The 13,337-nt window shown below is 32.7% G+C and overlaps 1 protein-coding gene across 1 annotated transcript; it reads right to left on the bottom strand.

Annotated features, from left to right (window-relative positions):
* Nucleotides 1-206: 206 nt before the first annotated feature.
* Nucleotides 207-12,962, bottom strand: LOC120074604 (glutathione S-transferase U8-like). Its single transcript, XM_039027770.1, has 2 exons — nucleotides 12,599-12,962; nucleotides 207-494 (listed from the first exon to the last, which is right to left on the bottom strand). The coding sequence occupies exons 1-2, from the start codon at nucleotides 12,911-12,913 to the stop codon at nucleotides 486-488; spliced, it is 324 nt and encodes a 107-aa protein (XP_038883698.1). The 5' UTR covers nucleotides 12,914-12,962; the 3' UTR covers nucleotides 207-485.
* Between the last annotated feature and the right edge of the window lie 375 nt (nucleotides 12,963-13,337).

The following is a 13,337-nucleotide window of genomic DNA, read 5'->3' as shown; positions in this document are numbered from 1 at the left end:
ATCTCTTTGGCTCATGGACGTAGCTAACACACTGTTAGTGAACCATGTAAATCTGTGTGTTGATTCTATTTTTTTTTATGTTTTCTATATTTTTTAATTGTCGATTTCATAAAAATTATATTTTTTTACTCATCAACAATACAACAAATGAATAAAAAAAAATAAAAAAAATACAAGAATGAGATGATAGATAGTTGAGAATCATTTTAAAAGTGATGATCTAAAGATAATTACTTGCTCCACAGGTTGCTGGTTGATCTACAATGATTGTCTCAATATGTTTTAATGACTAAGGTCACACCTACCAATCCATAATGAAAATTGGTGTAATCGTGATGGGATTCCATTTAAATATCAATCATAATGGGCCATAATCCCCTCCTAAGATTCTCTTACCTTTCATTTCATCTTCTAGTGCTTTCAATACCTCACATGCAGCTGCTATTGCCTCTTCTTTCTCTTTCCTTACCTTCTTCTTGCTCTGATTATTGCACCTAGAAGTTGTGTGTGTATTCAAGAGAAAATTCAACAAAAACAAATAAAAAAATAAAATGAGAAATGAGAACCTTGTTTAGTAACGATTTTGTTTTTAGCTTTTTATTTTAAAAAATGAAGTTTATATTAAAGATCCATCATCGTTTTTTACATGCCCTTGAAAATTTCGAGTGGGAGCAAATTCTCCCAATTTACGCAACTACTCTCATGATCTGTGTATTTCTTTATTTTGTGTTATCTACTTTTTAGAGATAAATTAGTCATCAAATGGGGTCTAGAGAATATTAGCCATTTGTGTGGAAGATGGGTGTTAGATAGCTTTGAATTTGATATCTGGGCGCTTCGTTTATGTTATTTGCACTATTAACGATTTTGGCCCTAGGATTTAGTAGATTGTGTTTTATATAAACTCTATAACCCTATTGACATCTCTAACACTGTGATCTAAAATTTTATCTATAATAACATTGCTTCCTCCATCTTTTCATGGATGTAGCTAACACACTATTAATAAACCTATAAATCTGTGTGTCGATTCTCTACTATATTTAAGTTTTCAACTCATCTTTATTTGTTAGTTTTAGAACGCAGGGTAACCCTAAACCCTAAGTGCATGTTTAAAGATTATAATAGATAAACATAGATTTCATCTAAAAACTAATTGGTAATAAAATTAGTAATAACTCATATATAAAGATCGTCATTTTTCCAATATGAGATCTTCAACTTGCCTTTTCAAGATCGTATCTTTATAGGTTTACCATTCTTAAACCAAATTCAAAATTTGTACCGAATACTCATTTGAATTTCATGAAACTTTTTACATGATGCTAAATTATATCAGTTAATTCAAAAGCTTAAACTGACAAGTTAGAATAAAATTTAATTATATCGATGCTTCAACACTTCCCAACACCTGTTTACACCAAAATTTGTAGATCACATAACAAACTTATCCATTCAAATATCATATAATAAATTTAAAATTCATTAAAAGAAAGTAAAAAAAAAAATATATAAAATCCCAAAAGTATTACCTTGTCATCCAAGAACTTGGCCCAAAAGAGTGCAAGAGCTTTGTGATAAGGATGTTGAGGCAAAACAAGATTCTCCTTCCAAGTCTCCTCTTGTAAATAGGGTTGAATCTAAGGATCAAATTGCTCTTCTTCTTGTATATTTATTCTTCAATATAATCATATTCAATGCCTTCGAGTTTCAAGGCCAATTCTACTTGACGACTGAAAGGACTGAACCGTGCCCTAAACACCTCCACTTTTTCTCCCATTTTTCTCTTCTTTCTTAAATTGCTTGATATTTCTATTGACCAATATGCTCCATTTTCTTTTATAGCAACTTGTTGTATTATTGATAGCCTAATACATTGAGGTCCATAAGTACTATTGGGCCATCTTCTATTTAGCTTTAATTAATTGATTTAAGCTTCTCTATTAGGCTTGTTTTACCTCATGTTTGTCTGTAGAAGATGATTGGATTCAATATCAGCTTGAAGCCCATTTGAGCTGTAAGAAGCTGAGTTGAAAGAATAGAATCTCCGTCCACTAAATTCGTTACGAAATACCATGTGTGCATTGGATGATGGAGCATGTGAAGCACCTGAAGTTTGTTAGAAAATACATAGCAAAATTTGAGTGAAGGACGGAGAGTGGTAGAAGGGATTTTCGAATGAGCTTATATAGCCATTTAATCTCTACTTCTTCTCAGAGTCTGTGTGAGAGCATTTTCAAGCTTTGATTCTTCCTCTAAAGTGTGTAGAAAACTGTATGAGTGATTTACTTTGTAATTTCTCTTCTACAACTTTGATTGTTCTATGTATTTTGGTTTTGAAATCAGTAAAAAATATCAAGAGGCCTTCTACAATGGATGTAAATCCCTTTTATGGGATTGAACCACTATAATTTTTATGTGTTGAGTTCTTTCTCTTTTTATCATTTTCTTGCTGCTAATTTTCTTCTACTATCTCTGTTTCTACTTGAAGCTTATTAAACTTGCAAAAGAGGTAACAGTTTGGTATCAGAGCCCTTAGCATTTAGTCGCTTGGATTGAAATTGAAACTGGAGTCCATGGCGGCGAAATTTCAAATTGAGCGTTTTGATGGAAAGGGTGACTTCGCTATTTGGAAGAAGAAGATGAATGCATTACTCGTGCAATAAAAGGTAGCCAAAGCCTTGGATGAGAAGATAGATCTATCAATGATGACTATGAAGCCTGAAGAGATCTCTGAGATGAAGGAAATAACATATAGCAACATCATTTTACATCTTGCAAACAATGTTTTAAGGAAAGTTAATGATGCAAATGCAACAATTGAGGTATGGAAACAACTTGATCCAATTTATCTACAAAATCTCTCACGAATAAATTGTATAGGAGAGGTTCCTTGGTTTTAAAATGAATCCTACTAAAGATCTAGAATACATTCTAGATTAGTACAATCGAGTCATGCTGGATCTTAGTAACATTGGAGAAACTATGTCGGATGAGAATAGGGCCATAATATTGTTAAAGTCTCTACCAGATTCCTATAATGAAATTAAAATGGTTGTAAAATATGGTAGAGATAGTCTTACGATGGATATAGTTTTAAATGCTCTAATATCTAGAGATTTGGAATTGAGAAAAGCAAAAGGGAAAGAACCTGAGGCCTTGATGGTTAGAGGAAGACCTAAGAAGAAATTCAATAAGAACAATAGTCGTGGTAGATTAAAGTCTCAAGGAAAAGTAAAGAAGCTTCTATTGTCACAAAGAATGTCACATTAGAAAACATAATTTTTGAGCTGAAAAATAAGAGGAAGAATGAAAATAGAAAAGAAGAGGACACTTAGAATGCTAATGTGATTGAAAATTATCAAGATGCTGAAGGGGTAACAATCTCAAATGGCCAAATGTTCTTGTCATATGAGTCCTAATCGACATTGGTTCCATAAATTTAAGGAAATTGATGGAGGAAAAGTACTCTTAGTGAATCATCATGAATGCAATATTGAAGGCACTGGAATTGTACTTATGAGGATGTTTGATGGACAGGTCAGGAAACTCACTTCAGTAAGGTATGTTCTATATTTGAAGAGAAATCTTTTTCTCTTGGATTGTTTGACACTACTGGCTACTCCTGCAAACTTGAAAATGGTACCATAAAAGTTATAAAAGGAGTGATACTAAAGTCAAAAGGAAAGCTTCAACATGGACTTTATGTCTTAGAATGAAACACAATTGTTGGTTCCACAACTACTGTATCTTAGAAGCATCAAGTTAAGACTCGAATTTGACATCAGAGGTTAGGGCACATCAGTGAGACAGGTTTGAAACAACTCTTTAAACAAGGACGGCAGGGAACTACATCAGAAATCAGCTTGGGTATCTGTGAACACTGCTTTTATGTAAGTTAACCAAATTTTCTTTCGACAAAGGGCTGCATACTTCCAAATCAATTCTAGAATATGTAAATGTTGACCTATAGGGGCCAGCAAACACAAAAAATGGGTGGATCTCGTTATTTTCTTTCTATAGTTGATGATTTTTCAAGGAGAGTATGGACATATCTATTGAAAGGCAAAGCTGAGACCTACAGAAAATTTGTTGAATGGAAGAACCTGGTTGAGAATCAAACAAAGAAGAAGCTGAAGTCGTTGAGAACAGACAATGGCTTGGAATTTTTGAGTAATGAATTCAAGCTTCTATGTGAGAGAGATGGCATTCAAAGGCAACAATCAAAGGAACACCCCAACTTAATGGCCTGGCAAAAAGACTGGACCAAACATTGATAGAGAAGGTCAAATGTCTCATGTCAAATGCTAACTTACCAAGGAATTTTTTAGGAGAAACATTAGAGAATGCTACCTATTTATACAATCGAAGTCCATATTCAGGTATTGAGTTTAAATTCCCATGGAAGAATGGACGGGTCATCCTTCTGATCTATCTAACTAGAGGGTCTTTGGATGTGCACATTCCAAAGAAGATAAGTTAGATAATCGAGCAAAGAAGTGTCTATTCCTTGGTTATCCACAAGGAGTAAAGGGCTACAAATTATGGTGTATTGAAGAAGGAAAAGAGAAATGCATCATAAGTAGGGATGTAATATTTGATGAAACAAAAATGGCATTGTCCAACAATAAAGAAAAGAAGACAATAGAAAGTCAAGAGGCAACATCTAAGATATATATTGAATTTGAGGTGCCAAAGCAGTCTTCTAATGAAATAGAAGACCAAATAAGTTCAGAGGATGTTTCTTAAATGGATACTCTGAAAGAGAAACATCTCAAGAAGAAGATCTCCAGTCTTATACCCTGGCAAGAGACAGAAGAAGAAGGCAGATTAAACCTCCTACAGGTATACAGATGCTAATATTATTCATTATGCATTCTGCACTAAATTAGAAGATATAGATAATGAACTATTGGCATTTGAAGATGTTATGAACTCTAAAGATAGCTTTAAGTGGTAGCAAGCTATGCAAGAGGAAATGGACTCCCTCATTAAAAACAAAATTTGGTAAGTGGTAGATAAACCTCAAAAGTAAAAGCTGCTGGAATGTAAGTGGATTAAAATTCACCAAGGTTAAAAGCAAGGCTTGTTGCGAAGGGATTTAATAAAAAAAAAAGAAAAAAGAAGAGGTGGATTACAACGAGATATTCTCACTAGTTGTGACACATGCCTAAAAAATAATGCTTTTGTCATTAATCCCTGAGTACAACATGGAACTGGATCAATCGAATGTCAAAATAACAATCTTGCATGGAGAATTATCAAAAACTATCTATATGCATCAACCTCTTGGATTCACAAGTAAGGAAATTGAAAATAAGGTATTTTTTTGTTTTTCAAAAAATCACTATTTAGTCTAAAGCAAACACCAAGACAATGGTATGATTATTTTATCAACAAATCACTATTCGGTCTAAAGCAAACACCAAGACAATGGTATCTCAAATTTGATTCGTTTATGATGTCCTATGGTTTTAAAAGAAGCATGACATATCATTTTATATACTTTAGACATGAAGTTGAAGACATTCAATTTTCTTATTGCTATACGTTGATGATATGCTTATAGCAAGTGTAGATAGACAAGAAGTGAATAAGCTAAAAAGTGATTTAAAAGGAGCTTTTGATATGAAAGATCTAGGCCTTGGGAAAAAAAAACAATTAATAAATATTGATAGAAACAGAGATATAGGCACTATGAAACTGTCCCAAGAAACATACTACTTGAAAATGTTAACAAGATTTAGTATGAATGAGACTAAATCTATTTCAACACCTCTTGTATCTCATTCTAAGCTATCATTAGAACATTAACCTCAAACTGACGATGAGAGGGATCAAATGCAAGTTATGCCATATGCAAGTGTTGTAAGGAGTCTAATGTACCTTATTGGTCTGTAGCAAATTAGATCTAGCTCATTGTTTAAGTGTTGTTAGTAGATATATGGCTAATCCAGGGAAATATCATTAGTAAGCAGTTAAGTGGATATTAAGATATGTTAGAGGAACCGTGTCATATGGGCTGTTATATTCAAACCACTTGAGCAATCAAGAAGTTCTCACAAGTTTTACACATAAAAACAAGCAGAGATCTTTATCTGGTCTAGTTTTTATGTTCTTTGGAAATACAGTAAGTTGGAAATCATCCTTACAATCGGTGGTTGATTTTTCAACCACAGAAGCTGAATACATGGCTTTAACAGATGCATTTAAAGAAGCAATTTGGCTTGATGAATTAGTAGAAGAGTTTTAAGTTTGTTTGAAGGATGAATTGGTTATCTTTTGTGATAGCCAAAGTGTTGTTTTTCTATCAAAGAATCAGACCTATCATGAAAGGACCAAGTATATAGATGTAAGGTATCATTTTATAGGGGACATTATAATAAAAGGTAAGGTTAGAATTGAAAAGATTTTATCTTCTAAAAATGTCGCTGATGCTTTGACAAAATCATTGAGAACACATAAACTTGAGAGTTGTTTGAAGGCTTAAAGTTAGTTCATTATGAACAAATTTTTTTGGAGAAGATCTTATATAGTCATATCTTTTTACTGATGTATTATGTAGCAAGGTAGAGAATTGTTGCATTATTGTTAGCCTAATACATTGAGGTCCATAAGTACTATTGGGCCAGATTCTATTTAGCTTTAATTAATTGGTTTAAGCTTCTTTATTGGGCTTGTTTTGCCTCATATTTGTCTGAAGAAGAAGATTGGATCCAATATCTGCTTGAAGCCTATTGAGCTGTAAGAAGTTGAGTTGGAAGAATAGATTCTTCCTCCACTGAATTTGTTACAAATGCCATGTGTGCATTGGATGATGGAGCGTGCTAGTAAAATTGAGTGAAGGACGAAGATTGGCTAAAGGGACTTTCGAATGAGCTCATATAGCCATTTAATCTCTACTTTTTCTTAGAGTCTGTGTGAGAGCATTTTCAAGCTTTGATTCTTCCTCTAAAGTGTGAAGAAAATTGAATGAGTGATTTACTCTATAATTTCTCTTCTACAACTTTGATTGTTCTTTGTATTTTGGTTTTGAAATCAGTAAAGAATATCAAGAGACCTTCTATCATGGATGTAAATCCCTTTTCTTCTACTATCTCTGTTTCTACTTGAAGCTTATTAAGCTTGTAAAAGAGGTAACACAACTCTTAGGGGTTGTTTGGGGTACTGAATTGAGATAGAATGACTGAAGTTCATATATCTGCAGAGTTCATATATCTGTGTTTTGGGTGTAGAATTATTTGGTCTGAGTTCATATGTCTGAGTTTGGGTGTAGAGTTGAGTTCATATGTCTGGGCTATCTGGTGTAGTTTTTTAACTTTAAATAATCTTCTTTTATGATTACTATTTTTGTTTTAATTTTTTTATCCAATAATTTTATCCATCTTTGTTTGAATAAAATATGGATTGCAATTTTTTCTTTTAATTTTTAAAGCTTATATTTTTTTCCTTTCTTTTTTGGGTAATGAACAAAAATTAACACATTACATTTCTTGCAAAAAAAAATATGGTTAAATAAAATGAGAAACCAAAAAGAAATCAAAATGTTTTATTCCTAGTTTTTCTCCATGAATTTCATTATCTTCTTCTTTTTCTTCTTCTTTCTGTTGTTGCTTTATATTTTTACTCTATCATGTATCTTTTTAATTGAATCTCTCTCATCATCTTAGCAGCCAATGGAATGTCACCACATTTCTTCAACAATCTCACTTTCAATTTCTTCAAATTTGAAGGATCATCAGAGAAAAAATCTTCATTTTTCACTAATTCTTGCTAGAAAATGTTTTTTTTTTAAAATCTTCATTTTATGTTTTTTTTTTTAAATTATATGTTACATATTTTTCAACCACATACATACTTTTCATCTAAATATTCTTAATACTCATTTGATATATGAATTCAATTAAATAAAAATATATTTTACAAATTTTTACGTATAATTATTGCTCTTAATGTAGACAAAATACTATTATTTATATAATCAACAACCCTATAACATAATTTAATAGTCATCACTCTTATAATAGTCAAAAGTGGTTGTCGAAGTTTATTATCGAAGATGATTTCCAGTGGAGTTTGTAGTCTAAAGTGGTCGTCGAAGCCTGAAATTGTTCGCATGAAGGTGGTATTGCAGTTGGTCATTAGAGTTTGTCGTCAGAGGTGGTTTTCAGAGTTTGGAGTTGATCGCGCAAAGTTGGTCATTGAAGTTGATCATCGTAGATTATTTTCGTTAGAGTTTGTAGTTGGAGTGTTGGATTTAGCATGCAATTAGCGAAAACAAACATGAATATTCAACACTCTAATTAATCAATTTTAGCAATTAAGAAAGCCTGTTCAGGAGATAAAAAGAGGGTTTTGAGAAGTTACCTTTGAAGACCTTCTTCAATCCACAAAGTCAGCTTGATGCTTCACTCCAAAAGCTTATAAACCACCACTTGATCTTTCTTATTATTCTCTTGGTTCTTAGATTGGGTGGTGAACCCAAAATAATTAGAAATGTCAGGGAATTTTGTGAAGGAAAACACTGGTTTTTCAGCTGAAGTTGAAGAACACTTCTTTAATCCTCACCAGTAAAATTCAATTTTGCATGAATAGAATCACAACCTCAAGAATGTGGTTCTGATGCAATCTTAATTGCACCATATCTTGACACCACCTACTTGAGATTTAAAGTGGGAATTGAGTTTGCAAGTTAAAAGTGGGATAAACCTACTCACAAATTAAATTGATTCAAAATCAATTTAATTAATTAAAAATCAATTCCTTAATATTTTAAATTAAATTTTCAAAATTTAAATTTAAAATTTAAAAGTGATTTTTATTATTTGAATTTTCATGAAATTCAAATTTTCAATTTTAGATAAAATTATTTCAAACAATTAAATTTTAAATAAAATTAATATAATTAAACAATTTAATTAATTTAATATCCAATATTAAATTAGATTTACTACCAATTCCACAAACATGAATCCTCATTCATGTAATTTTAATATTTAAATCATATTTAAATATTATTCAATTCTCCAATTTCGTTTAATTCGATAATTAAACGTTTAATTATATCTCATATAATTAATGCTTCCCTCAATTCGAATTTTGAACGTTTCAAATTCTCTCATCACGTGATTCTAAGGTTTAATCTGTTTGTGAGCTAGTAGGGGGACCTAATAGACCTATAGATCATGGATTCTAACGATTCGAGATTGACCAGTTAAACTCTTTAACCCGAATTAACCAATATTCGTTAACTACCAGGTCACTCCATTAAAGTCCAATAGTTGTACTCCCCTCACTGTAAATATATTTGCGTCCATTCAATATAATCATAATCAATAAGTCAACCCTTTATAGGTTGTTCGTAATAACGGCTAGGTCAAAAGCTGTTTTACCCCAAGATTACATCTTGTTCATTTAAGTCCTACTGTTCCTCTAATGGACAATTGGTTTGTGATCCAATCACTAAAGAGCTCCTCTCGGGCAAATGAGATGGTGAGATCCCTTGTTCAAGACACGGAGTCAACACTTAAGGGAACAACCTCTCTGCTATCCCTAAAAGTGGGTAGGAGTGAATTCTATCTTGCACCTTATGTCCCCAACTATCTACTCGATTTTACCCCTGAAATGGGAGGTTTATTAAGCTAGCGTTGTTGAGCCAACCCTCATCATGCAAATCTAAGGATAATCCCGAATAAACAGGAGTTCATAGTTAACTTAAGATTAAGGTCAAGTTATCTGGGTCATCGTTTTGAAATAGTTTGTCTTAAATAGTAAATAACGTTACAAAGTAAAAGTGACTTATTTCTTGATTCGATCGTATACAAAACGCTTTGCATAGGATGCCTCCACTCACATGTATCCACATGAATGAATCATGATCACTTCATTTGTAGTACGTTACAATAATTGTAACATCTACAAAGTGGGCCACATCCGATAGTGTCCCTAGAATAAGGTACCCAACCTTATCCATATACTATAGACCATTTTGGCTATTTACTCGAACTTAATTCATTCTTATGTCTCCATATAAAGTTCAAGTATTCATGTAATAGCAATGGATCTTAGTTTATTGGATTTAGGTTATTTCTAAAATGAAATGAGCAATTCAAACATTCAATAATAACTTTATTGAATCAAACTTCAATAACATCTTTATTGATTAACAGAATAAGTTTATTGTTTACAAACCACGAGTTTTAGGAAATAAAACCCAACATGGAGGTGATTGTCTAATCCTAAAGTTGGTCGCATGAAGGTGGTATTAGAGTTAGCAAAGCCTCGAGATGGTCGTCGAAGTTGCTCGTTCGAAGGTGGTCATCGAAACTGATCATCGAAGGTGTTTTTTGTTGAATTTTATAGTTGGAGGTGGTGGTCGGAGCCAACGAAAGTAGTTGTCAGAGTTGGTCATCAGAGTTTATTGTCGGAAGTGGTTGTCTGAGCCTGAAATTGGTCGTTAGAGTTGATCGCGCGAAGGTAGTCTCCAGAGTTGGGACACCAAAGTTGTCATCGGAAGTGGTTGCTGGAGCCCAGAATTTGTTGTCGGAGTTGGTCACGTGAAGGTTGTCAGAGCCCGGAGTTGGTCACCGGAGATGTCATCGAAGGTGGTTGTCGGAGCTTGAAAGCTGGTAGCCAAAGTTTTCATTAAAGGTGATTGTTGGAGCCCGAAGTTGTCATCGAAGGTTGTTGTTGGAGCTCAGAGTTGGTCGCTGGAGTTCTCATCGAAGGTGATTTTTGGAGCTTGGAGTTGGTCGCCAGAGTTATCATTAGAGGTGGTTGTGGGGGACTCAGAGTTGGTTGTTGAAGCTGTCATCAAAGGTAGTTGTTGGAACTTGGAGTTGATCACTGGTGTTGTCATTGAAGTGGTTGTCGAGCTCAAAGTTGGTTGCCAGAGTTGTCATCGAATGTGGTTATCGAAAGCTCGGAGTTGTTCACTGAAGTTGTTATCGGAGGTGGCTGTCGGAGCTCGGAGTTGTTCACTGAAGTTGTTATCGAAAGTGGTTGTCAGAGTTATCATCAGATGTGGTTGTTGAATCCCAGAGTTAGTTCTCAGAGTATGACAGCGATAGTCGTTGACAGTGGCCAATGGGTGGAGTCATTAAAACATTGGAAGAAAGAAGAGTTGTGGTGAGTTGGTAAAATAAACCAACTAGGACTGTAACCAATTTAATCCTAATAAGGAAGAGTCGATCCATACTATCACTACTACATATTTAATAGGAACAATTATTTTATCTGGTTCAGAATTAGGCAACAAATTCCACGGACCGTCCATTTGATTTTAAAAATTATATTTGTGTTCTCATCATTTTTTTTATAATGGTCTGAATAGTTTTTGCAAAATATTAGAAGATAGTTCAATCCTAATACTTTGAAAATGTTCAAATTAGTTCAATCCTAGTTTTATTACTCCAATCCAAACACTATAAAAGGAGCCTTTGACTTTGGTTTCAATTGTTGTAGTTAAAAACGCTTCAAAGCTTGGGTGTGCTAATTCATATTAATTAAATCCTATTTTTGTATATATAATTTGAGAAAGGAGAAAATATGATTAATAAAATGCTTTGAGAGAGTATTATTGTAATTCTAAAAAGTTTTCATTTAGTGGATTCTTTTTCTAGTAGATTGTGGTTTTTCTCCATTTTATAGTTTTTCATATAAATTATTGTGTTTGTTTTTGTTGTTTTCTTTTATTTTTTAAATTATTTTCTACTTGTTCTTGCAGTATAAGTGGAAGGTTTTTTTCAACACGATCTTCATCTTTTGTAACATCTCAACTATTATCCAATTTGTTAAAAGAAAAAAAATAATAATAATTTAAATAATTTAAAAAAAGAAGTAAGAAGAATTTGTCAAGTGCCAAATTAAGACCGAAATAAGTTGGTGGAATCTACAAAAATAGGTGGAGCCTAACATGCACCTAAGTATTTTTATTTTTAAAAACTATATTAAAAAAAATTGGACCTATAATTTTAAAACAGACATTACTATTAGAGTAATTGTTTTAAATTGTAAAATTGTTAAAATATTTTCAAATATAGCAAAATATCACTATCAGTGATAGACTGTGATACATATCTATCAGTGGGCAAAAAACTGCGATAGACATTTAAAGCAGTCTATCGCTCATTGATAAATGTCTATCGTGGTCTATTGTGATCTATCACCAATAGATAACGAAATTTTGTTATATTTGTAAATAAGTTGGTTCATTTTTCTTTATTTGAAAATAACTCCTGTTATAAAGTAAATAACAAAAGAAATAACTTCATACCTAGTGATCTTTTAGAGCAATTATTAGTCGCAACACCCTCTTTCCCTTCTTTCAGACACAACGAAAAACATTTTAAAAACCATTTTTTTAATAAATAAAAAACTGAGTTTTTTATTTGAGAGTTTTCCTCTGCATAAACATAGATATAGTCCAAGCAACACCTAATTATTTTTCTAATCTTTATAAGCTTTATATATATTTAAAAAAATGATCATCAGATGAAACATCTAATCAAAAGTTTAGCGAAAGTAGAAAAATACAAAGCAAGAATTTGAAAAGAGGAAATAAAAAATTAAAATTTAGGGCAGGCATGTCTTTGTGTACCTTGCCATAGATAAACGTAGCCCAAAACCTTGCAAGAGCTCTTTGATGGGGATGTTGGGGCAAGATGTGGCTGTGTTTCCAGGCTTCTTCAATGTGTTCGAGAATTACAAGATACTCTAAAATGGGTTTTCCATGGTGCAGTAGAACATAGATGTTCTTGTAAATTGAATTGTGTTTCGCCAGCAAATCGCTCTTATTGTTCAGCACATCTTCTTCCAAGTATTTGTACTGGATGCCTTTGAGTTTGAGAGCCAACTCCACTCTCAGACTAAACGGACTTGGCCAGAAACCGAACACCTCCAATTCTTCCGCCATTTTAATTTCTGCTCTACAAAAAAGCTTTTCAATAATGGGAAATGGGTGGTTGGTCACTTACACCATGGAAAATTAGGATACAATGACACAACCTTAATTAGTATGATGCGAAAGGTCGACAATTTGCTTCAATTTCTTCAAGTGGAATCTAATGGTCTTAGATTCATAATAAGCCTTTCCTGAATGTGAATTACACGTTTGAAAAATTAAAGGGATCTCATACTCTTAATAAGATAGATTGACTACTCTTTTCATTGTCAATTAACTTTGAGATGGAACTCTATATTATCAAATATTTCTTGATGTAGCAGTTTACAACACCATTAGATCCAAACAAATCGTTGACCTTTCATATATCATACTAACTTTTTTCTCAACGTCAATTATGTGGTGGAGATTTCTGTGGAAGAAAAAATATTTAGGA

The sequence above is a fragment of the Benincasa hispida genome, chromosome 3, assembly GCF_009727055.1.
Source record: "Benincasa hispida cultivar B227 chromosome 3, ASM972705v1, whole genome shotgun sequence".
Taxonomy (NCBI): domain Eukaryota; kingdom Viridiplantae; phylum Streptophyta; class Magnoliopsida; order Cucurbitales; family Cucurbitaceae; genus Benincasa; species Benincasa hispida.
The sequence above is the reverse complement of the archived record's forward strand: the minus strand, read 5'-3'. Positions and strand labels throughout refer to the sequence as shown.

Coding starts and splice junctions, on each gene's coding strand:
- LOC120074604 (XM_039027770.1), bottom strand. CDS start 12,913: ATGGCGGAAGAATTGGAGGTGTTCGGTTTCTGGCCAAGTCCGTTTAGT.